Raw genomic sequence first — 25,945 nt, forward strand, 5'->3', positions numbered from 1 at the left:
GGTTCTGGAACCCGAGCACGTTGTATTTCTGTCATGGCTTCGTGGTAGCAAGCAAGATTTAAATCCCATGGGTTCGTTCCTTTTTTGGCCCCTCCTTTTTCTTCTGAGGTGTGGTTCGGAGAATTTTGTATTCGGACGTTGCCAATCCTTTTGGACTGGGTCCGTTACCTTGGAGTGGGGGTCGGGGATCTGACTGCTCTGTTGAGTCTTGACCGTGTACTTCCAGTTGATACAGGTCTAAGTGGCCTAAGGGATATCTACCCTTCCTAAGTAGCTGGAGGCTTGGAGTTTGAATCCTGCTGTGGCAGTTTTCTAACCTGGTTTCCTGCCTTTGGTGGGGGGTTCACGGTGTTTCATCCCTCCACTGGTTTCATATGCTGCTAGTGTTGGATATTCTTCTAAGGCCTGGGTTTTTTCCTGGACAGAAGTTGTCGTCGATATTTTTCGGCATTCTTTGTGAGATGGTCTCCCACGATGGCTTAGGGTCAGCCTTGCTGCCTTGTGGCTGGAGCTCAGAGGTGGCTGTGTTGTTTTCACATGATAGCCTTTTGTCTTTGATAAGTAAATTAGATTTTTCTATCCCGTCTGCGGGCTCCGAATCTTCTTTGGTTTTATATAGGTTTCTTACCTGTGTTTGTCTAGTTTAGCGGTTGTGTCTGCTAGACTATGGTAAAGTGGGGAGCTTGTGGCTTCCTTGAAGCATCATAGGTCGTATGGTGTTGTATCAGGGATCTGAGGGAGACCTGGTTTCTTCTTGTGGTCGCTTTTTCATAGGTGTGGTGTTGATCTCCGGTCCTTGTCCTTCTAGGGAGTTCTTTTCCCTGGGGGGTTGTCCTTAGCAACCCTGGGTTCGCTTTAGTCGTTTTGAGGTTGTTTACCATAGTTGGTGGTTCTTTAGATATCTTATGGGTCCTCCGTTTTCCCCCTCGGGGGTAGGTGAAGGTTCTCTTCCTTCGGGTCGGGGGTTAGTTCTGTGTGATTAGAAAGCCAGTGTGACTTGGCTCCTCAGGGGATTTTTGTGCTCAATGGAGTCTATGAATCTGAATGGTCTCTAACACGGCCTTGTAGGTTGTTTAACTGATGGGCAGCTACTTGGTCCTTTCAGGTTTTTAACCCCTTATTCTAAGTGTTACAGTTTTTTTATCGGGTGTTGGGTGATTTCAGGCTGTGGTGCCTTTCGAAAAGGGCCGTCTTTTGTACCCACCCTTTGTTTGCATTCAGTGTTCTCTAGCTTGGGTATTGTTTTCCCAAAAGTAATGAATGCAGCTGTGGACTCTTCCCATTTAAGAAGAAAAACTTAAATTATGCTTACCTGATAATTCTCTTTTCTTCTGACGGGAAGAGTCCACAGCTCCCCGCCCGTGTTTTATGTATGGGGCGGCCGTATTTTAGTTTTTATTCTTCTGGCACCTTTTTTTTACCCTGATATTTCTTGTACTGTTCCTTATTCCCTTGGTAGAATGACTGGGGGATGAAGGAAGTGGGGGAGGGAGGTATTTAAGCCTTTGACTGGGGTGTCTTTGCTTCCTCCTGGTGGCCAGGTTCTAAATTTCCAAAAGCAATGAATGCAGCTGTGGACTCTTCCCAACAGAAGAAAAGCAAATTATCAGGTAAGAATAATTTAAGTTTTTTTTTTCCCAATCGTGATTCAGATAGAGCATGCAATTTTAAGCAACTTTCTAATTTACTCCTATTAAATTTTCTTCCTTCTCTTGCTATCTTTATTTAAAAAACAGGAATGTAAAGCTTAGGAGCTGGCACATTTTTGGTTAAGAACCTGGGTTATGCTTGCTTTATTGGTGGCTAAATATAGCCACCATTAAGCAAGCGCTATCCAGGGTGCTGAACCTAAAATGGGTCGGCTCCTAAGCTTTTACATTCATGCTTTTTAAACAAAACTAGCAAGAGAACGAAGAAAAAATGATAATAGGAGTAAATTAGAAAGTTGCTTAAAATTGCATGCTCTATCTGAATCATGAAAGTAAACAAATTGGATTTAGTATCCCTTTAAGTTAAAAAAAAAAAAAAAAGCCTAGAATAAAAAAACTGAACACCCCCACCCCAATAAAAACACTCCAATTTCTCAGCTTTTTCTTTTTAAGCACTGTTTGAATACTTGCTGCCATTCACATGAATATCAGGATCTGTATTTTCCCTGCTGTTTTTTTAAATTCCCTTGAAAAAATGTTTGAAAGTATGTGCCGTGTCTTTTTGAATAAAGCCCTATATAGAAGTCTGTAAAATGATCAAACAATAATGTAATAGCAAACATGTTCATTAAACCTTCATATTGCATCTTATTTTATCTTTACGGTTCTTCATTTACTTGATTTGATTTTATGTTCTTTGCAGGCCTGTTGATTCTCTTCAGAAATTAAAGTTACTGGATATTTCTAATAACAAGTTAAATGATGGGAACCAACTTCATGCTTTGGGATATTTACCAAGGTATGTTTTCATATTGTTTTTTATCTACTGTATTGAAACTTTATATGGCTACTAAATTTTATTTGAGGTTTAGTATGGATCTCATTAATATTCTTCTGCAACAGAAATGAGTAGATAGCTACTGTGAATTAGCTGTCATTTTATTACATTGTTCCAGGGTTTGGAAAGCATATCATCTTTACCATTACTGAATTTAAATTATAAAAAAAAAAAAAATGCAATAGCCAGTATTGATGACGGGGATGCCTATTTATGTGTCACTTTTTATACATATCAATCAATATAAGGCTAGAGGGCTGGTGCAAGAAGACAATTTTAAGGGATTGAAGTCAGAACAGCCTGACCTAAATATGCACTTTAATTAGCACTTCTGTGTCCCCAAAATAGCCATCTAGTGGTCATAGCTACTTGTTAAAACACAACTTTTATTAAAGTTAAATTAAAAGAATATGTGTTTAAAAACACAAATACAATGCGGTAGTGCTTATTAGTAATAAGACATCTATACCCTTGTTGTATAAAATAAGATTTCTCCAACATTGGTGTGTCCGGTCCACGGCGTCATCCTTACTTGTGGGATATTCTCTTCCCCAACAGGAAATGGCAAAGAGTCCCAGCAAAGCTGGTCACATGATCCCTCCTAGGCTCCGCCCACCCCAGTCATTCTCTTTGCCGTTGCACAGGCAACATCTCCACGGAGATGGTTAAGAGTTTTTTGGTGTTTAAATGTAGTTTTATTCTTCTATCAAGTGTTTGTTATTTTAAAATAGTGCTGGTATGTACTATTTACTCTGAAACAGAAAAGGATGAAGATTTCTGTTTGTAAGAGGAAGATGATTTTAGCAGACAGTAACTAAAATCAATTGCTGTTTCCACACAGGACTGTTGAGATGAAGTAACTTCAGTTGGGGGAAACAGTTAGCAGTCTTTTCTGCTTAAGGTATGACTAGCCATATTTCTAACAAGACATTTCCCCTCATGGGGACCGGTAAGCCATTTTCTTAGTTAAACATAAAAGAATAAAGGGCTTCAAAAAGGGCTTAAAAACTGGTAGACATTTTTCTGGGCTAAAACAATTGCTTTACTAGGCATATTATGCAGATTCTAACTAATTATTGGTATTATAATCTTGGGGAACGTTTAGAAAAACGGCAGGCACTGTGTTGGACACCTTTTTCAGATGGGGGCCTTTCTAGTTATAGACAGAGCCTCATTCTGGGACTGTATAGGGGTTAAATGTAAAAACGGCTCAGGTTCCGTTAATTTAAGGGTTAAAGCTCTGAAATTTGGTGTGCAATACTTTTAATGCTTTAAGACACTGTGGTGAAATTTTGGTGAATTTTGAACAATTCCTTCATACTTTTTCACATATTCAGTAATAAAGTGTTTTCAGTTTGAAATTTAAAGTGACAGTAACGGTTTTATTTTAAAACGTTTTTTGTGCTTTGTTGACAAGTTTAAGCCTGTTTAACATGTCTGTACCATCAGATAAGCTATGTTCTATATGTATGAAAGCCAATGTGTCTCCCCATTTAAATTTATGTGATAATTGTGCCATAGTGTCCAAACAAAGTAAGGACAGTAATGCAACAGATAATGATATTGCCCAAGATGATTCCTCAAATGAGGGGAGTAAACATGATACTACATCATCCCCTACTGTGTCTACACCAGTTATGCCCACACAGGAGGCCCCTAGTACATCTAGTGCGCCAATACTTATTACCATGCAACAATTAACGGCTGTAATGGATAACTCCATAGCAAATCTTTTATCCAAAATGCCTACTTATCAGAGAAAGCGCGATTGCTCTGTTTTAAACACTGAAGAGCAAGAGGACGCTGATGATAACTGTTCTGACATACCCTCACACCAATCTCAAGGGGCCATGAGGGAGGTTTTGTCTGATGGAGAAATTTCAGATTCAGGAAAAATTTCTCATCAAGCTGAACCTGATGTTGTGACATTTAAATTTAAATTAGAACATCTCCGCGCACTGCTTAAGGAGGTGTTATCTACTCTGGATGATTGTGACAATTTGGTCATTCCAGAGAAATTATGTAAGATGGACAAGTTCCTAGAGGTTCCGGTGCCCCCCGACGCTTTTCCTATACCCAAGCGGGTGGCGGACATAGTAAATAAAGAGTGGGAAAGGCCCGGCATACCTTTTGTTCCCCCCCCCTATATTTAAGAAATTATTTCCTATAGTCGACCCCAGAAAGGACTTATGGCAGACAGTCCCCAAGGTCGAGGGGGCGGTTTCTACTCTAAACAAACGCACTACTATTCCTATCGAAGATAGTTGTGCTTTCAAAGATCCTATGGATAAGAAATTAGAGGGTTTGCTTAAAAAGATTTTTGTACAGCAAGGTTACCTTCTACAACCAATTTCATGCATTGTTCCTGTCACTACGGCAGCGTGTTTCTGGTTCGAGGAACTAGAAAAATCGCTCAGTAAAGAATCTTCGTATGAGGAGGTTATGGACAGAGTTCAAGCACTTAAATTGGCTAACTCTTTTGTTTTAGATGCCGCTTTGCAATTAGCTAGATTAGCGGCGAAAAATTCAGGGTTTGCTGTCGTGGCGCGCAGAGTGCTTTGGCTAAAGTCTTGGTCAGCGGATGTGTCTTCCAAGACAAAATTGCTTAACATTCCTTTCAAAGGTAATTATTTGGACCTGATTTGAAAGAGATTATTTCAGACATCACTGGGGGAAAGGGCCACGCCCTCCCACAGGATAGGTCTTTTAAGGCCTATAATAATAAGCCTAATTTTCGTCCCTTTCGCAGAAACGGACCAGTCTCTAATTCTGTATCCTCTAAGCAAGAGGGTAATACTTCACAACCCAAACCAGCCTGGAAACCAATGCAAGGCTGGAACAAGGGTAAGCAGGCCAAGAAGCCTACCACTGCTACCAAAACAGCATGAAGGGATAGCCCCCGATCCGGGACCGGATCTAGTGGGGGGCAGACTTTCTCTCTTTGCTCAGGCTTGGGCAAGAGATGTTCAGGATCCTTGGGCGCTAGAAATAGTTTCTCAAGGTTATCTCCTGGAATTCAAGGAACTACCCCCAAGGGGAAGGTTCCACAGGTCTCAATTATCTTCAAACCAAATAAAGAGACAGGCATTCTTACATTGTGTAGAAGACCTGTTAAAGATGGGAGTGATACATCCAGTTCCAATAAGAGAACAAGGAATGGGATTTTATTCCAATCTGTTCATAGTTCCCAAAAAAGAGGGAACATTCAGACCAATTTTGGATCTAAAGATCCTAAACAAATTTCTCAGGGTACCATCGTTCAAAATGGAAACTATTCGAACGATCCTACCTACTATCCAGGAAAATCAATTTATGACTACCGTGGATTTAAAGGATGCGTACCTACATATTCCTATCCACAAGGAACATCATCAGTTCCTAAGGTTCGCTTTTCTGGACAAGCATTACCAGTTTGTGGCACTTCCATTTGGATTAGCCACTGCTCCAAAGATTTTCACAAAGGTACTAGGGTCCCTTCTAGCGGTTCTAAGACCAAGGGGCATTGCAGTAGTACCTTACTTGGACGACATCCTGATTCAAGCGTCGTCCCTGTCAAAAGCAAAGGCTCATACGGACATCGTCCTAGCCTTTCTCAGATCTCACGGATGGAAGGTGAACAAAGAAAAAAGTTCTCTGTCCCCGTCAACAAGAGTTCCCTTCTTGGGAACAATAATAGATTCCTTAGAAATGAGGATTTTTCTGACAGAGGTCAGAAAATCAAAACTTCTAAGCTCTTGTCAAGTACTTCATTCTGTTCCTCGTCCTTCCATAGCGCAGTGCATGGAAGTAATAGGATTGATGGTTGCAACAATGGACATAGTTCCTTTTGCACGAATTCATCTAAGACCATTACAACTGTGCATGCTCAGACAGTGGAATGGGGATTATACAGACTTGTCTCCGACGATTCAAGTAGATCAAAAGACCAGAGATTCACTCCGTTGGTGGCTGACCCTGGACAATCTGTCACAGGGAATGAGCTTCCACAGACCAGAGTGGGTCATTGTCACGACCGACGCCAGCCTAGTGGGCTGGGGCGCGGTCTGGGAATCCCTGAAAGCTCAGGGTCTATGGTCTCGGGAAGAGTCTCTTCTCCCGATAAACATTCTGGAACTGAGAGCGATATTCAATGCTCTCAGAGCTTGGCCTCAACTAGCAAAGGCCAAATTCATAAGGTTTCAGTCAGACAACATGACGACCGTTGCATATATCAATCATCAGGGGGGAACAAGGACTTCCCTGGCGATGAAAGAAGTGACCAAGATAATTCAATGGGCGGAGGATCACTCCTGCCACTTGTCTGCGATCCACATCCCAGGAGTGGAAAATTGGGAAGCGGATTTTCTGAGTCGTCAGACATTCCATCCGGGGGAGTGGGAACTCCATCCGGAAATCTTTGCCCAAATAACTCAATTATGGGGCATTCCAGACATGGATCTGATGGCGTCTCGTCAGAACTTCAAGGTTCCTTGCTACGGGTCCAGATCCAGGGATCCCAAGGCGACCCTAGTAGATGCACTAGTAGCACCTTGGACCTTCAACCTAGCTTATGTATTCCCACCGTTTCCTCTCATCCCCAGGCTGGTAGCCAGGATCAATCAGGAGAGGGCCTTGGTGATCTTGATAGCTCCTGCGTGGCCACGCAGGACTTGGTATGCAGACCTGGTGAATATGTCATCGGCTCCACCATGGAAGCTACCTTTGAGACAGGACCTTCTTGTTCAGGGTCCATTCGAACATCCGAATCTGGTTTCCCTCCAACTGACGGCTTGGAGATTGAACGCTTGATTTTATCAAAGCGTGGGTTTTCAGATTCTGTAATAGATACTCTGATTCAGGCTAGAAAGCCTGTAACTAGAAAAATTTACCATAAAATATGGAAAAAATATATCTGTTGGTGTGAATCTAAAGGATTCCCATGGAACAAGATAAAAATTCCTAAGATTCTATCCTTTCTACAAGAAGGTTTGGAGAAAGGATTATCTGCAAGTTCTCTGAAGGGACAGATCTCTGCTTTATCTCTTTTACTTCACAAAAGACTGGCAGCTGTGCCAGATGTTCAAGCATTTGTTCAGGCTCTGGTTAGGATCAAGCCTGTTTACAGACCTTTGACTCCTCCCTGGAGTCTAAATCTAGTTCTTTCAGTTCTTCAAGGGGTTCCGTTTGAACCCTTACATTCCGTAGATATTAAGTTATTATCTTGGAAAGTTGTGTTTTTGTTTGCAATTTCTTCTGCTAGAAGAGTTTCAGAGTTATCTGCTCTGCAGTGTTCTCCGCCCTATCTGGTGTTCCATGCAGATAAGGTGGTTTTGCGTACTAAGCCTGGTTTTCTTCCGAAAGTTGTTTCCAACAAAAATATTAACCAGGAGATAGTTGTACCTTCTTTGTGTCCGAATCCAGTTTCAAAGAAGGAACGTTTGTTACACAATTTGGACGTAGTCCGTGCTCTAAAATTCTATTTAGAGGCTACTAAAGATTTCAGACAAACATCTTCCTTGTTTGTTGTTTATTCTGGTATAAGGAGAGGTCAAAAAGCGACTTCTACCTCTCTTTCCTTTTGGCTTAAAAGCATTATCCGATTGGCTTATGAGACTGCCGGACGGCAGCCTCCTGAAAGAATCACAGCTCACTCCACTAGGGCTGTGGCTTCCACATGGGCCTTCAAGAACGAGGCTTCTGTTGACCAGATATGTAAGGCAGCGACTTGGTCTTCACTGCACACTTTTGCCAAATTTTACAAATTTGATACTTTTGCTTCTTCGGAGGCTATTTTTGGGAGAAAGGTTTTGCAAGCCGTGGTGCCTTCCATTTAGGTGACCTGATTTGCTCCCTCCCTTCATCCGTGTCCTAAAGCTTTGGTATTGGTTCCCACAAGTAAGGATGACGCCGTGGACCGGACACACCAATGTTGGAGAAAACAGAATTTATGCTTACCTGATAAATTACTTTCTCCAACGGTGTGTCCGGTCCACGGCCCGCCCTGGTTTTTTTAATCAGTTCTGATTAATTATTTTCTCTAACTACAGTCACCACGGTATCATATGGTTTCTCCTATATATATTTCCTCCTGTCCGTCGGTCGAATGACTGGGGTGGGCGGAGCCTAGGAGGGATCATGTGACCAGCTTTGCTGGGACTCTTTGCCATTTCCTGTTGGGGAAGAGAATATCCCACAAGTAAGGATGACGCCGTGGACCGGACACACCGTTGGAGAAAGTAATTTATCAGGTAAGCATAAATTCTGTTTTTTCATTGAAGGGTTTTGGATTGTATAATACCCAAAATTATCTTAAATCTTAAAGGGGATTAGGTGGTTGTGTTGTAGTCAATATATGTTTCACATGTGCTAGTGCACTTTATTACACGTGGAGCAAACAGCCTTAGGTCTTGTAGTGTAATACAATTTTTCTTATAAAATAGATGCTTTAATAACTGTGTTACGGGTAATACCTGGAATATGTTAACACAAAGATTAAAAAAAAAAAAAATCACACGGTCTGCATAGAGTTATATCCGGGATAAATAGATTTGAAATTACTTTATCTTAGTTAAATAAACTGAGGGACTAAATAATTGTCTCTACGTTATTCCCTGCAACTATAAAAACAAATGTCTGACTTGACACTTTATTCAGGCAAAAATAGTTTCCACTGCTGATATTGCATTTATTGTTGCCAATTAGGTATTTAAATATATAGCATTTGTGCACTATTATTATATTATATTTATGCAACCATAATTACAGTTTGTGTGAGTTGTTTCAAGAAAACTGTGATTGACAAAGAAACAAAGTTTTGTCCATCCTATGCAAATTTATGTGGCTTCTGTTTAAAACAATAATATTTATAAAAAAACCCCGTTAATATGCTCCTAAACTACGTAAAATTGTATGAGGTTCATTAACGATTAATTTATCACCTGGAGGAGTGATTAAGTGACAGCCAGGAGAATTTCGTAATATATGAATATGATTGAGTATGTCTTGCAGTTTACAACCATCGCCTACCAATCAGTAGTTTAAAATTCAGTTTTTAGAATAAAAATATTCCTTGATAGAAAGGGTTTGAGAAACAAAAAGTGCTAATAAAAATAGATTCCATGAAAACTATGGTGAGGGAGTTGTTGATAAAGCCTTTGAGGATATGGAGACTACTTTTCTTTTTTAAGTAACAATGAGTCCACGGATCATCTTAATTACTAATGGGATATTCACCTCCTGGTCAGTAGGAGGCGGCAAAGAGCATCACAGCAAAGCTGTTAAATAGCTACTCCCTTCCCACCCACCCCAGTCATTCTCTTTGCCTACGTTAATGATAGGAAGTGGTAAAGTGAGGTGTTAGATTAGATTATTCAATCAAGAGTTTATTATTTTTAAAGTAGTACAATATTGTGCTGCTTTGTCTTGGGGTGTAGCCGTAGTCCATATCAGTCTCTTCAGTAGAGCATTGGTGGCTTTAGAGCAATGGGAACTTGTGGGACATAATTCTCACTCCGCCTCCCATATATTATTGCTCCCCTAACCCTGAAAACCTGAGGATTATTTATTCAGGAAATTCTTTTTCTTCACAGGTCCATGTGGGGGATAGGACCCCTCAAACCTGGTGAACTGCCTTTGCTGTCAGGCATGTAGACAAGAGAGAAGATCCCAGCACTCACCAACCAGACAAAAGGTGCACGCTAGTGGGGTCCATGCACTAACCCCAATGAAGCATAGTAACAAAAGTTGAAGCAGCGCCAGCTTGAAGTATTCTTATTTCCTTTTATTCATCAGAGACATATAAAAACAAACAACGTTTCAGTCAGAACCTGACCTTAATCATGTTATACATACAAATGACAAAAACCACTCCTTATGTAGCCATAGTAGGCGGGGTTACTACCTGTACAGGTGTGGAACTATTTGTTAACCCTCTGTATCTATACATCAGGAAGACTTTCTTCATACTCCCTCTAGTGGTTTAGTCATTTTCCTCTTATCAACCTATTACAACCTGGAAAATACAATATACATATTCATCAATATAATGATTACCTTGAATTATTGCGTTTACAAGTATTGTGCATAATTTACAAAAACATTCAATTTGTTATCAAAACCCTTTTTTTACAAAAAAATTCACAATAATTCACAAAAATAAAATAAAATAAAATAGAGAAACTTAAACTCCTACACAGCATCCCTCTAGTGGATAGAGACAATAACCTTTTAATTTTGTAGAGAATCAATATGATTATTTATTTAATGAAGGGTAACTTGCCAATCTATCTCCCTATTCATTCCAAGGGGTATAAGTGTTTGTAAAGTATAAATACAGTATGTTTCTCTGGATTTTAGGATTTGCTGTCTATCTCCCCCTCTCCTAGGTCTTTTTATCTGTTCTATAACCTGATATCTTAAAGGGACATTATACACTCATTTTTTCTTTGCATAAATGTTTTGTAGATGATCTATTTATATAGCCCATAAAGTTTTTTTTTTTTAAATAAATGTATAGTTTTGCTTATTTTTAAATAACATTGCTCTGATTTTCAGACTCCTAACCAAGCCCCAAAGTTTTATGTGAATACTGTCAGCTACCTTCTCCAGCTTGCTCCTGTTTGTGTAAAGGGTCTTTTCATATGCAAAAGAAGGGGGAGTGGGGGAGTGTCTTATTTGCCAGCTTCTAAGTAAGTTTTTAAACAGTTTTATACTGAATTTTTATATCAGTATCTGTGCATCTTATTCTTTATAGTAGTGTCTATTACATGCAGTTATATGAAAATGAGTGTATACTGTCCCTTTAACTGGGAGATAGTATGTCCTGCCTGTAAAAAGTGATTCGATACTGGAGCATCTCTGTTATTGCAACGTATATTGGACTTATGTTCCACAATTCGGTCCCTTATCCTTCTGGTCGATTCACCTATGTAGATTTTGGAACACGGACATTTAATTAGATATATTACATAGTCCGTATTACAAGTAAAGAAACCTGGAATTTTGAACTTTCTACCAGTCAATGGGTGTAAAAAAGAATCCCCTTTGGTTATATTACCACAATTACAACAGCCCAAACAGGGAAAACATCCTAGTTTGGGGGTAGAAATGTATGTTTGTATCTGTTTTTTACCGGTACCCAAATCTGCTCTCACTAGGGCATCCTTTAGATTCCTACATCTCCTATACGCAGGCATGGGGGGCTCCTCAAATTCCTTTATCTTCGGATTAAGGTTCTTTATAACAGACCAGTGTCTCCTAATCACTTTATTTATATCTGCACTTAGTGTGTTGTATTGTGAAACAAATACCATGCGTTTACCATCCTGTTTATCTTTCACTTTAGTACCCCTAAGGATAGAATGTCTGGGAATTTTACTGACCTCTTCAATCTGTTTCTGTATCAGAGATCTAGGGAAACCCCTTTCAATAAACATATTACCAATTTCCATTAGTCTAGTCTGTATCTTGTCCTCATCTGAGACTATTTTCCTGACTCTCAATAATTGACTTTTAGGAGGACTTTTTATGAGAGGGGGTGGATGAGCACTCTCGAATCTCAAGAGACTATTTTTATCACTCTCTTTCCTATACATATCCACCTCGAGTAACCTCCCATTCTTTATCACAGTAGTGTCCAGGAATGCTATTGACTCTTCACTATATGTGAGTTTAAATTTGATATGTCTAGTTGATACATTAAGATCTGCTACAAATTCCTGTAGGGAGTCGATGTCGCCCCCCCATATGCCAAATACATCATCTATATACCGAAACCAGCATAATCCATACTGTAAAAACAGTTTATTCCTGTATACAAACTTCTCTTCATATATACTCATAAAGATGTTGGCATATGTGGGGGCGACATTCGACCCCATAGCAGTACCTTGACACTGTAAGTAATATTGGTCCTGAAAGAGAAAATAATTACAGTAGAGAATCAATTGGAGTAATTCCAATATAAATTCACATTGAATTTTAGATAATATACCATTGGTGTAAACAGCCTGTTTAATGGCCCCTAGGCCACTCACATGGGTAATTGACTTATATAAACTGTTTACATCAAGGGTATACAAAATAAATTTATCACTCTCTATCCCCAATTCTTCAAGTTTAGTCAGGAAGTCTCCTGTATCTTTAAGATAGGACATTGTCTACATGGCTAATGGTCTGAGAACTTTGTCTAAATAAATGGAAACATTTGTCAGTAGTGAATTTGTGCTTGCCACAATAGGGCGGCCTGGAGGGCCTCCCTATTTTTGTGTATCTTTGGCAAAGTATAAAACCGGTGTTACATATTTTTCTGGTACAAGAAACCTTTGTTCTTTTTCTGTTATTAAACCATTATCCATTGCCTTATTAATACACTTTATAAGTTCACGCTTAACCTCTAGACTAGGGTCTCTATTCAGTGGTTTGTATATCTCTTCATCACACAATTGTTTCTCAATCTCCTGAACATACTATACCCTATCTAGGATAACAGTGGCCCCGCCCTTATCCGCAGGCTTGCAAATGATTTCACCATTATTCTTTAAATTAGTCAAAGCATTATTCTCTACTTTTGTAAAGTTACCCTGTACACGTTTATTTCCCCCAACTGGGGCCTTATTCTTTTTCTGTAATAGCTCAATATCCCTTAGAACGAGCTGCATAAAAGTCTCCACACTATTATTACATACAGATGGATTAAAGCTACTTTTGACTCTCAGGTTTAAATTTTTAAGTGATAACACATTACCATCACTCTGGGCTTCAGCCTCTAAACTTGGATTCCCCCCTAGGGGTGATTGCATTTGTCCAAAGAAAGTCTTTAGCTTAATATTACGAAAAAAGTAATGGAGGTCTTTCTGCAGTGTAAAAAAGTCGCACCTCGATAATGGACAAAAAGACAGTCCCTTGTTGATGACCTTTCTCTCTATATCTGTTAAGGCATATTTAGAAATGTTTACCGTCAATTCCGTCTGCCCTGATACCGTGTCTTCCTCTGCGATCTTGTCTCCTTTGAGCCAGTATCCGTTGTATTTGCGGTTGTTTTTCCGGCGGTGCTTCCTGCCACCTCTACGTTGCCTTCTGAGTCCCCCGACGAGTCATTGGCTGATGACATGGACGTAGAACTTGCGCCTGTGTCGCGTGCGCGACGTTGCCGTCTCCAATTGGTAGAGCCCTGTCGTCATGAGGAGTATCCACAGACCATCTGTATACGGAGCCATTCCGGTAATCCTCCTCATCCCTCTGGAACTTCTGCTGCTTACGGGTCTCAATCACTTTTTTCATTTCTTGAATATTTGTGTTTACAGAGGACAGCAACTTATCCATATCTTCAACCGACATCATCGCTCTCAAGGAACTTCCTAAAAGTCAATTATTGAGAGTCAGGAAAATAGTCTCAGATGAGGACAAGATACAGACTAGACTAATGGAAATGGGTAATATGTTTATTGAAAGGGGTTTCCCTAGATCTCTGATACAGAAACAGATTGAAGAGGTCAGTAAAATTCCCAGACATTCTATCCTTAGGGGTACTAAAGTGAAAGATAAACAGGATGGTAAACGCATGGTATTTGTTTCACAATACAACACACTAAGTGCAGATATAAATAAAGTGATTAGGAGACACTGGTCTGTTATAAAGAACCTTAATCCGAAGATAAAGGAATTTGAGGAGCCCCCCATGCCTGCGTATAGGAGATGTAGGAATCTAAAGGATGCCCTAGTGAGAGCAGATTTGGGTACCGGTAAAAAACAGATACAAACATACATTTCTACCCCCAAACTAGGATGTTTTCCCTGTTTGGGCTGTTGTAATTGTGGTAATATAATCAAAGGGGATTCTTTTTTACACCCATTGACTGGTAGAAAGTTCAAAATTCCAGGTTTCTTTACTTGTAATACGGACTATGTAATATATCTAATTAAATGTCCGTGTTCCAAAATCTACATAGGTGAATCGACCAGAAGGATAAGGGACCGAATTGTGGAACATAAGTCCAATATACGTTGCAATAACAGAGATGCTCCAGTATCGAATCACTTTTTACAGGCAGGACATACTATCTCCCAGTTAAGATATCAGGTTATAGAACAGATACAAAGACCTAGGAGAGGGGGAGATAGACAGCAAATCCTAAAATCCAGAGAAACATACTGGATTTATACTTTACAAACACTTATACCCCTTGGAATGAATAGGGAGATAGATTGGCAAGTTACCCTTCATTAAATAAATAATCATATTGATTCTCTACAAAATTAAAAGGTTATTGTCTCTATCCACTAGAGGGATGCTGTGTAGGAGTTTAAGTTTCTCTATTTTATTTTATTTTTGTGAATTATTGTGAATTTTTTGTAAAAAAAAGTGTTTTGATAACAAATTGAATGTTTTTGTAAATTATGCACAATACTTGTAAACGCAATAATTCAAGGTAATCATTATATTGATGAATATGTATATTGTATTTTCCAGGTTGTAATAGGTTGATAAGAGGAAAATGACTAAACCACTAGAGGGAGTATGAAGAAAGTCTTCCTGATGTATAGATACAGAGGGTTAACAAATAGTTCCACATCTGTACAGGTAGTAACCCCGCCTACTATGGCTACATAAGGAGTGTTTTTTGTCATTTGTATGTATAACATGATTAAGGTCAGGTTCTGACCGAAACGTCGTTTGTTTTTATATGTCTCTGATGAATAAAAGGAAATAAGAATACTTCAAGCTGGTGCTGCTTCAACTTTTGTTACTTTGCTGTCAGGCAGACATATGAGGTAAGTGCTATGTTATTTTCCTGGGACACACAGAGGAAAAGGAGCACTTTAAGTGCCTGATCCATAAGCCCTTTATGGAGTGTAATGAGATATATCTCATTACACTACATAAAGGGCTTATAGATAAGGCACTTTATTATGGGGACAATGTAAACTCTCAGTGTCTGAGAGAACTAGACAGCATTTAGCAAGCATTGGGGCTGGGAGACAAGCATTTTTTATGGCTCTGGTGGTTCTAATATCATGGCGTTATTTTTATTACGAAATAACGACCGGGAGACTGTTTTTACTGTTGGCCACGCCCTTAATGGGCGGATCTTACTGTATTGCATGCTTTTTCTCTGCACCTCTATCTGAAGACTTAGTACAGACCGGATAATTCACTCTGCCTAGAAGTGTATGTTTTTTACTGATCAAGCGGTTCTAGCCCCGGAGGGCAGCTGAGTCATTCCCCTGTCGAGTCCGGATTGTTTGCCAGGAGAGAGAGGTCTCCGGTCTTGCAGTCAGGTAGGCACCTCAGCAGAGCTGCTGAGGTGTAGGGGTGTCATTTTTATCAGTTTAGTGCGTTTTGGGTACGTTTTTTACACATGCAGTAAAAAAGTTGCACTTTTAAATTTAAAGGGCCAGTAACGTTTTTTGCATTCAAACTTTTTTGGGTCAAATTAAAGTTTTTATTGCATAATTATATTATTGTGATTCAGTATGGACCAAGGAGACTTGCAAAGTGTTACTTGCTCCTTGTGTTTTGATGTAAATGTGGAACCACCAATCCCTTTCTGTCCCTTATGTATTGAGAGGACTTTAAATTATAGGGAAAAGATTTTTTCTGAGCAAAACTTTTCAAAGGCGGATGCTGTCCAAGAGTCTAATGTCGAGGTTCAAGGAATGCCGCAGCTTTCTCCCCAAGCGTCCCAAAATTTACCGCCCGCACAAGCAGTGCCCAGCACTTCTGCTCTAGCTCCCGCTGGAGTTACCTTAAAAGACATAGCTTCCCTCATGTCTTCTACAATTTCTGATGCATTGTCTGCTTTTCCAATGTTGCAGGGCAAACGTAAGAGGAAACCAAGACATTCATTAAGTTCTGATGCAATTGTTGCAATTTCGGAGGTACCCTCCCAAGGACACAAAGAGGGAGGGTACTGCTGTAGCATCTAAGGGTGAAATCTCAGATTCAGAAAGTTTATTGCCTTTGACGGATTCGGAGGTTGTAACTTTTAGGTTTAAACTAGAACACCTCCGCCTGTTGCTTAGGGAGGTTTTGGTTACTTTGGACGACTGTGACTCCACGGTAGTGGTTGTCCCTGAGAAGTCTAGTAAATTGGACAGATACTTTGAGGTTCCTTCTTACTCAGACGTATTTCCAGTTCCAAAGAGAGCTTCGGAGATTATTACTAAGGAGTGGGAGAGACCAGGCATACCCTTTTCTCCCTCTCCTATTTTTAAGAAGATGTTTCCCATAGCTGACTCTTTCAAGGAGGCTTGGCAAACAGTTCCTAAGGTGGATGGGGCCGTTTCCACCTTAGCCAAGAGAACTACTATTCCCATAGAGTATAGTTGTGCTTTCAATGACCCTATGGACAAGAAGTTAGAAGGTCTACTTAAGAAGATTTATGTTCACCAGGGTCTGCAATGGCAGCCAACTGCGTGCATTGCTACCGTCACTAGCGCGGCGGCATATTGGTTTGATGCACTGTCTGAGTCTCTCAGGACTGAGACTTCGGATAAAGGCTCTGAAGCTTGCCAATGCCTTTATTACGGACACTTCCCTTCAAATTATTAAACTGGGAGCTAAGATTTCAGGTTTCTTTATTCTTGCCCGCAGAGCTTTATGGTTAAAACCTTGGTCTGCGGATGTGTCCTCCAAGTCTAAGCTTCTGGCTATTCCTTACAAGGACAAGACCTTGTTTGGACCTGGCTTATCGGAAATTATCTCTGATATCACGGGAGGTAAGGGTCATCTTCTCCCTCAAGATAAGAGAAACAAACAGAAAGGACAACAGAGTAATTTTCGTTCCTTTCGAAATTTCAAAGGAAATTCTTCATCTTCCTCCTCTAAGCAGGAACAATCCAAACCTGCATGGAGACCTTACCAGTCTTGGACTAAGGGAAAGCAGTCCAAGAAGCCTGCTATTGAATCCATAACAGCATGAAGGGCATGCCACCGATCCGGGACCAGATCTTGTAGGGGGCAGACTTTCCTTCTTCGCTCAGGCTTGGGTTCAGGATGTTCAGGATCCCTGGGCAATAGAGATTGAGTTCACAAGTTTTCCTCCCAGAGGCAGGTTTCTACTTTCAAGATTATCTGCAAACCAGACAAAGAAAGAGGCGTTCTTACATTGCGAGTGATTGTTCCTGTTCCAGTACTGGAACAGGGTCAGGGTTTTTATTCCAATCTGTTCGTGGTTCCCAAAAAGGAGGGAAAACTTCAGACCAATTTTAGACCTCAAGAGTCTAAACAAATTTCTAAGCGTTCCGTCCTTCAAGATAGAAACTATTCGTTCCATTCTTCCCTTAATCCAGGAGGGTCAATTTATGACAACAGTGGATTTAAGCTATGCATACCTACATGTTCCTATTAACAGGAATCATCACAAGTTCCTAAGGTTTGCCTTCCAGGACAAACACTTCAAGTTCATGGCTCTTCCTTTCGGCCTGGCCACTGTTCCCAGAATTTTCACAAAGGTTCTGGGGTCTCTGTTGGCGGTATTTCGGTCACGGGGCATTGGGGTGGCGCCTTAGATGACATTCTAATCCAGGCACCATCTTTTCAACAAGCAAGATCCCACTCCGACACAGTGTTATCTTTCCTGAGAACTCACGGGTGGAAGGTAAATTTGGAAAAGAGTTCCCTAGTTGCAGACACAAGAGTCACCTTCTTGGGAACCATTATAGATTCCCTGTCTATGAAGATTTTTCTGACATACGTCAGGAAATCAAAGATTATCGATACTTGTCTAGTTCTTCAGTCCACTCCTCGGCCGTCAGTGGCTCAGTGCATGGAGTTAATCGGGCTGATGGTGGCGGCAATGGACATCATCCCGTTTGCTCGTTTCCATCTCAGACCTCTGCAGTTAAGCATGCTTAGGCAATGGAATGGAGATTATGCAGACTTGTCTCCTCGAATAACTCTGGAACAGGAGATAAGGGACTCTCTTCAATGGTGGTTGTCTCTGGATCATCTCTCCCAGGGAACCTGCTTTCGCAGACCATCTTGGGTGATTGTGACAACAGACGCCAGCCTTCTGGGGTGGGGAGCAGTCTGGTGCTCCCTAAAGGCTCAGAGAGTTTGGACTCAGTCAGAGTTTGTTCTTCCTATAAACATTCTGGAACTGAGAGCGATCTACAATGCTCTCCTGGCCTGGCCTCGGTTAGCCACGGTCCAGTTTATCAGGTTCCAGTCAGACAATATAACTTCAGTGGCTTAAATCAATCATCAGGGAGGAACGAGGAGTTCCTTAGCGATGACAGAGGTATCCAAGATAATTCAGTGGGCGGAGGCCCATTCTTGCCGTCTGTCGACAATCCACATCCCAGGGGTGGACAACTGGGAGGCGAACTTCCTGAGCAGGTAGACATTTCATCCGGGGGAGTGGGAACTCCATTCGGAAGTGTTCTCCGACCTGATTCTCAAGTGGGGTCTGCCGGAATTGGATCTCATGGCATCTCGTCAGAATGCCAAGCTCCCGAGATACGGGTCGAGGTCCAGGGACCCCCAGGCGGCACCTTCAGTCTAGCATACCTATTTCCTCCGTTTGCTCTTCTTTCTCGGGTAATTGCTTGAATGAAACAGGAGAGAGCTTCGGTGATCCTCATAGCACCGGTCTGGCCTCGCAGGATTTGGTATGCAGATCTGCCACCTTGGAGACTCCCATTGAGGAAGGAATTTCTGATTCAGGGGCCCTTCCTTCACCCAAATCAAGTTTCTCTGAAGCTGACTGCTTGGAGATTGAACGCTTAATTTTCTCCAAGCGGGGGTTTTCTGAATCGGTCATAGAGACCATGATTCAGGCTCGTAAGCCTGGAACTAGGAGAATTTACCATAAAATTTGGTGTAAATATCTATTGGTGTGAATCCAAGGGCTACTCATGGAGTAGAGTTAGGATTCCTAGAATTGTGTCCTTTCTCCAAGAGGGTTTGGAGAAAGGTTTATCGACGAGTTCCCTAAAGGGTCAAATCTCGGCCTTATCTATTTTGTTACACAAACGTCTGGCGGATGTCCCAGATGTACAATCATTTTGTCAGGCCTTGGTCAGGATCAGGCCTGTGTTCAAACCAGTTACTCATCCATGGAGTCTTAATTTAGTTCTCAAAGTTCTTCAAGGGGCTCCGTTTGAGCCTATGCATTCCTTAGATATTAAGTTGTTATCATGGAAGGTTTTATTTATTTTTTGTTGCTATTTCTTCGGCTCGTAGAGTGTCAGAGCTCTCTGCATTGCAGTACGAATCTCCTTACCTTATTTTCCATTCAGGTAAGGTAGTTTTACGTACTAAATTAGGATTTCTTCCTAAGGTTGTTTCTGATCGGAACATTAATCAGGAGATTGTGGTTCCATCTTTGTGTCCTAATCCTCCTTCTCAGAAAGAACAACTTCTGCACAATTTGGACGTGGTCCGTGTTATAAAGTTTTACTTACAGACGACTAAGGACTTTCGTCAGTCTTCTTCTTTGTTTGTGATTTTCTAAGGAAAACGTAAGGGACAGAAAGCTACGGCTACTTCTCTTTCTTTTTGGCTGAAGAGTATCATACATTTTGCATATGAGACTGCTAGACAGCAGCCTCCCGAGAGGGTTATGGCTCATTCCACGAGAGCTGTTGCTTCCTCATGGGCATTCAAAAATGAAGCTTCTGTGGAACAGATTTGCAAGGCTGCAACTTGGTCCTCTCTTCACACTTTTTCAAAGTTTTACAAATTTGACACTTTTGCCTCGGCTGAGGCCGCTTTTGGGAGAAAGGTTCTTCAAGCAGTGGTGCCTTCCGTTTAGGTTCCCTGTCTTGTCTTGTCCCTCCCGTATCATCTGTGTACTCTAACTTGGGTATTGAATCCCATTAGTAATTAAGATGATCCGTGGACTCATCGTGTCTTAAAAAAGAAAAGAAAATTTATGCTTACCTGATAAATGTATTTCTGTTTTGACACAATGAGTCCACGGCCCGCCCTGTTCTTGTAGACAGGTTTTTAGTTATTATAAACTTTAGACACCTCTGCACCTTGGTTTTTCCTTTCTTTCCTTAGCTTCGGTCGAATGACTGGAGTGGGAGGGAAGGGAGGAGCTATTTAACAGCTTTGCTGTGGTGCTCTTTGCCGCCTCCTGCTGACCAGGAGGTGAATATCCCATTAGTAATTAAGATGATCTGTGGACTCGTGTCAAAAAAGAAATACATTTATCAGGTAAGCATAAATTTTCTTTTTTATATAGATAATATCAAAGGCTTTATCATCAAAACCCTTACCATTGTTTTTCATGGAATCTATTGTTAAATAGCTTGTTTTTAATTTGCACAATTAATAGGCAAGGCATCCATAAGTACCATTCATTTTACTGTAACTTATATAACTAGTATGGGGTATTGTTCAAAGTCATACCTATATACCAGCTATGTCAAAAGGGTAGATCTTGATCTACTAGATGACAAGATTGTGGAGTTATTCCAATTTACCCATAGCCTGTAATAGTAATATTGCCTCAAGTTAAAAGAAATCTGTAAAATCTTTTTGTTGCCAGTACCATACAGAACATGGATTCAACCATTAATTGCCACATTAAGCTCCTTTTTATTGTCTTCTTGCAGTAGCAATCTAACTTTTTGATTGGTATAAAAATATGCACTAATTTAGAGCTAGATTATGGATGGAGGGAGAGATCACAGTATTTTTTGCGCTTGATTCCGTATTACAAGTGTCTCTGTGTTTAAATTACCGCAAATTCATTTTGCACGCACATATCTTTTGTGGGTGGAGTTGAGTGTCAATGTTGCTCATATTAAAAGGTTCGATCGATCGAATACAACTGCATTTTACGCTGAAACCTTTTACATGAACTCAAAGCTCACGTAAAGAGTTTACAATTAAAAAAAATTGCAGTAAGCACCCCTAAGCCACCACACAGCCAACCGTAAGTTACCCTGCTATACTATTAACCCCTAAACTGCCACATAGCCCACTGCAAATCACCCCGCCACACAATTAACCCCTAAACCACCAATACCGCATCTCAAACTACCCCTATACACTAGTAACCCCCTAACTGCCAATAACCCCCTAACTGCCGCAACCCCTCATTGCAAAATACTCCCATAAAACCCCTAACCTAACAACCTTCTAGTTACAAAAAATAAAAAAGCTACCATTACAGAAACATACCCTATCCTAAAAAAAGATGCCCTTTAAAGGGCATCAGCGATTAAGCTCTTCTGCAATCCCTATACTACCCCCCCCCACAAAAAAAACAAAACCTAATGCTAAACCCCAAGGGTTAGTACACTCTAACTTGAATCCTGCTCCTTAGGTGGGCAGCCCTGGTGGTGCCCCTCTTTTTTCTTCAGCCAAGATGTGGTTCCTCTGGGGCTGTCCTCTTCTTTTCTTTCATCCTCTTTCATCCGATGCTATTTAATGCGGTCACAGCCACAAACTGAAGCTTCAATGCAAGTCCTGGTGGTGAGCTAGCGGAGGAGCTCTTTGATGCACAGACAGCTATATATGCACTTTGGGATAAGTGCACTTCATTTGTGAGTATTCCTGCATTGGGGTATCTTGCTTTGAGGGAACTCTGAGCCATTGATATACTGTGCAATTAGAGCGCCTTCTTTTCTTTTAGTGCATTAAGATTTTTCTATTGGCTGATTAGACTAAGAATTCAAAAAACAGCCAATACAAATGCAAGGGCAACCCTATATACGAGGGGACCTCACATTCAAGCTTCAGTGTGTGTCAGTGGCATCTGCTCTCTGTTATGAGAGCTGTGTGACCTGAGCTTAAACAGATACTCATCTCCTGGTTTCTTCTCTCACCGACAAGCACTAGCAACCCCACTGCACATGGATTCAGTTACCTGGCAGAAGGGGGTATGCTAGGAGTTGCAATTCCATGACATGGCGTATTATGTGAGTGGCCACCAGGCAAGACTGAAGTTTAAGAAATTCAGACACTGCATGAAGGTGCTGTAATGGCTTCTTTCTTCTTTACTATGAACTTGGTGACTAGCTAGTAAAGCCTCAAACAAATCCACCTATGTTAAAATGCATTCTCATAGAGAGTTTCTAGTTTAATATCAATTGAACTTCTTGTGTGATGGTTTTCTTCAAAAGTGAAGTACTTGTGATTTTTAAGGGCAGCATTCATCTGTCTCATAAGCAGAACCTCTTGATTTTTCATGGATTTGTATGTTATTGGAATTTTACTTTTTAATTATACATGGCTTGTTTTCTTCTTATATTCAGCAAATGGAAGGATGCCTTTGAAATTACATATCTGAAACAATGTTCTTTTTAACATTTAATTCAGGAGGGTAAATCTCTGAACTTAAAGGGACAGTCTACTCCAGAATTTTTATTTTTTTAAAAGATAGATAATTCCTTTATTATCCATTCCCCAGTTTTGCATTACCAACAAGTTTATATTAATATACTTTTAACCTCTGTGATCCAAGCCTCTTCAGACTGCTCTCTGTTAGTTCTTTTGACAGACTTGCATTTTAGCCAATCATTGCTGGCTCATAAATAACTCCAGGAGTGAGCACAATGTTATCTAAATGGCACACAGGAATTAGCGCAGTCTTGCTGTGAAAAACTGTCAAAATGCACTGAGATAAGAGGCATTAGAAATTAGCATATGAGCCTATATAGGTTTAGCTTTCAGCAAAGAATATCAAGAGAACAAAGCAAATTTGAAGATAAAAAGTAAATTGGAAAGTTATTTAAAATTGCATGCCCTATCTGAATCATGAAAGTTTAATTTTGACTAGACTGCCCCTTTAAGGTCACCTCATCAGAATGGATTCAGAATAAGCAAGTTAGAGTTCTTAAAGAATGCAGCCAACCAGGGTTCATTAGAAAGAGATAATGTAGAGATAATCTGTAGCACATATTAGAAGAGAAGGGGATACGCAGGATAAAAGTAGGTTGATTTAGATGCCATCAGTTTAAATATGGTACAACAACCTAAAGTCTAGCACATGATGATATTTGGAGAAAAGCTGGTGACACAAGACAGCCTTGAAGTACCCTAAAAGTCAGTTGCATTGGGAGATTAAATGATGCATTCATCATACTGATACTGAAGAAATTGTTATAGATATAATTCCTACCATGATAGATCAGGGTAGCATAATATTTGCAGTATATTTGGACTAAATTGCCCTTTTGTTTTATCAATGAGAATGCTATTTACTTCTTTAGGGAGAGTGATTTTTGTTGAGTGGTTAGAAGTCAAGGCAGAAGGTGGATGGTTGACTTAACTCTTCCACTCATTTTAGTCAATAGGAGATTGAGCTATCAGGTGCTTGGCAGGGAGGAAGGAATGACATTTTTGAGGTTAGTTTTATGAGCCCTGAAATGGTATCCAAATATGTTTGTGGTGAGGGAGATGCTGAAAAGATGGATTCAAAAACAGGCAATAAATTGTGATATAATAAGATCAGGTGTTTGTAGAACCCTCACACCCTTAGGGGATAAGCAGCTCACTATGATTATTGGACTGTAAAGACCTAGCATCCATTTTTAATGCATATTTAGATTACTGTGATTTATGATGTTAGACATATGAAAGGATTGCTATTATTATTTCTTTCATGTAAATGGTAAGAGTCCATGAGCTAGTGACGTATGGGATATACATTCCTACCAGGAGTGGCAAAGTTTCCCAAACCTCAAAATGCCTATAAATACACCCCCCACCACACCCACAATTCAGTTTTACAAACTTTACCTCCTATGGAGGGGGTGAAGTAAGTTTGTGCTAGATTTCTACGTTGATATGCACTTCTCAGCATGTTGAAGCCTGGTTCCTCTCCGAGTACAGTGAATGTCAGAGGGATGTGAAGGGAGTATTACCTATTGAATGCAATGGTCATCCTAACGGGGATCTATTTCATAGGTTCTCTGTTATCGGTCGTAGAGATTCATCTCCTACCTCCCTTTTCAGATTGACGATATACTCTTATATACCATTACCTCTGCTGATTCTCGTTTCAGTACTGGTTTGGCTATCTACTTTATGTAGATGAGTGTCTTTTGGTAAGTATGTTTCTTTTATTTAAGACACTCTCAGCTATGGTTTGGCACTTTATATGTAAAGTTCTAAATATATATTTGTACTTATATTTACCATGATTCAGGTTTATCAGTATATTTCCTTTTTGCAGATTGTCAGTTTCATTTTGGGAAATGCATATTTAAAAAAATAAATAAAAAATAAATAAAAAATTCTTAACTGAAATTTTCAAATTGACTCTCTTTTTTAAATTGCAGGCTGTTAGGCTCGCGGGAGCGCAAAATGCTATGATTTATTGCGTCATTCTTGGGGCGAGAATTAAGTTTGTTGACATAATTTCGTCATTTCCGGCGTGTTAGTTGGTGCCGAGAGTTTTCACGTGGTTGCGTCATCTATGACGCTTGTCTTTGTTGCAGACGTTCTTGGCGCCCAAAAATATTTTGTCAGTTGTGGGCATCATACTTGGCGCCAGACTTTTGACATTATTTAAGTCTTTATTTCATTTTGCTTCTGGTTTCCAGAGGCTTATTTTGTTTACTTTTTTCCCATTCCTGAAACTGTCATATAAGGAAATTGATAATTTTGCTTTATATGTTATTTTTTCTTTTACATATTGCAAGATGTCTCAATCTGACCCTGTCTCAGAATCTACTACTGGAATCCTGCTGCCTGATGTCGGTTCTACCAAAGCTAAGTGCATTTGTTGTAAACTTGTGGTAACTGTTCCTCCGGCTGTAGTTTGTGATAGTTGTCATGACAAACTTTTAAATGCAGACAATATTTCCATTAGTAGTAATCCATTACCTGTTGTTGTTCCTTCAACATCTAATGCTCAGGATATTCCTGTTAATATGAGAGAATTTGTTTCTAATTCCATTCAGAAGGCTTTGTCTGTCATACCACCTTCTAATAAACGTAAAAGGTCTTTTAAAACAACATTCTGATTTATCTATCTCTGATGAGGATCTATCTGGTTCAGAAGATTCTGCCTCAGATATTGACACTGACAAATCTTCATACTTATTTAAAATGGAGTATATTCGTTCCTTATTAAAAGAGGTGTTGATTGCATTAGATATGGAGGAGACTAGTCCCCTTAATATTAAAACTAGTAAACGTTTAAATTCGGTTTTTAAACCTCATGTAGTTATTCCTGAGGTTTTTCCAGTTCCTGATGCTATTTCAGATGTGATTTCTAGGGAATGGAATAGACTGGGTACTTCTTTTACTCCTTCTTCAAGGTTTAAGAAACTGTATCCTTTGCCGACTGATAGATTGGAGTTTTGGGAAAAGATCCCCAAAGTTGATCGGGCCATCTCTACTCTTGCTAAACGTACTACTATTCCTACGGCAGATAGTACTTCTTTTAAAGATCCTTTAGATAGGAAACTTGAATCTTATCTAAGGAAGGCTTATTTATGTTCAGGTCATCTTCTTAGGCCTGCTATTTCTTTGACTGATGTTGCTGCTGCTTCAACTTTTTGGTGGGAAACTTTA

At 40.1% G+C, this 25,945-nt stretch overlaps 1 protein-coding gene across 4 annotated transcripts in view; it reads left to right on the forward strand.

Moving 5' to 3' along the window:
- The window catches only part of TBCE (tubulin folding cofactor E), a 143,651-nt gene that overhangs the window by 53,729 nt on the left and 63,977 nt on the right, over positions 1-25,945 (forward strand). For all 4 annotated transcript variants that reach the window (XR_008402069.1, XR_008402070.1, XM_053711076.1 and 1 more), the window contains exon 9: positions 2,353-2,448. Coding sequence is in view for 2 of the 4 variants with exons in the window: in XM_053711076.1 (XP_053567051.1) it covers positions 2,353-2,448 (96 nt within the window). In the remaining 2 variants the exon portion in view is untranslated. The remainder of the gene's footprint in view (positions 1-2,352; positions 2,449-25,945) is intronic.

This window comes from Bombina bombina, chromosome 4, assembly GCF_027579735.1.
Source record: "Bombina bombina isolate aBomBom1 chromosome 4, aBomBom1.pri, whole genome shotgun sequence".
Classification (NCBI taxonomy): Eukaryota; Metazoa; Chordata; class Amphibia; order Anura; family Bombinatoridae; genus Bombina; species Bombina bombina.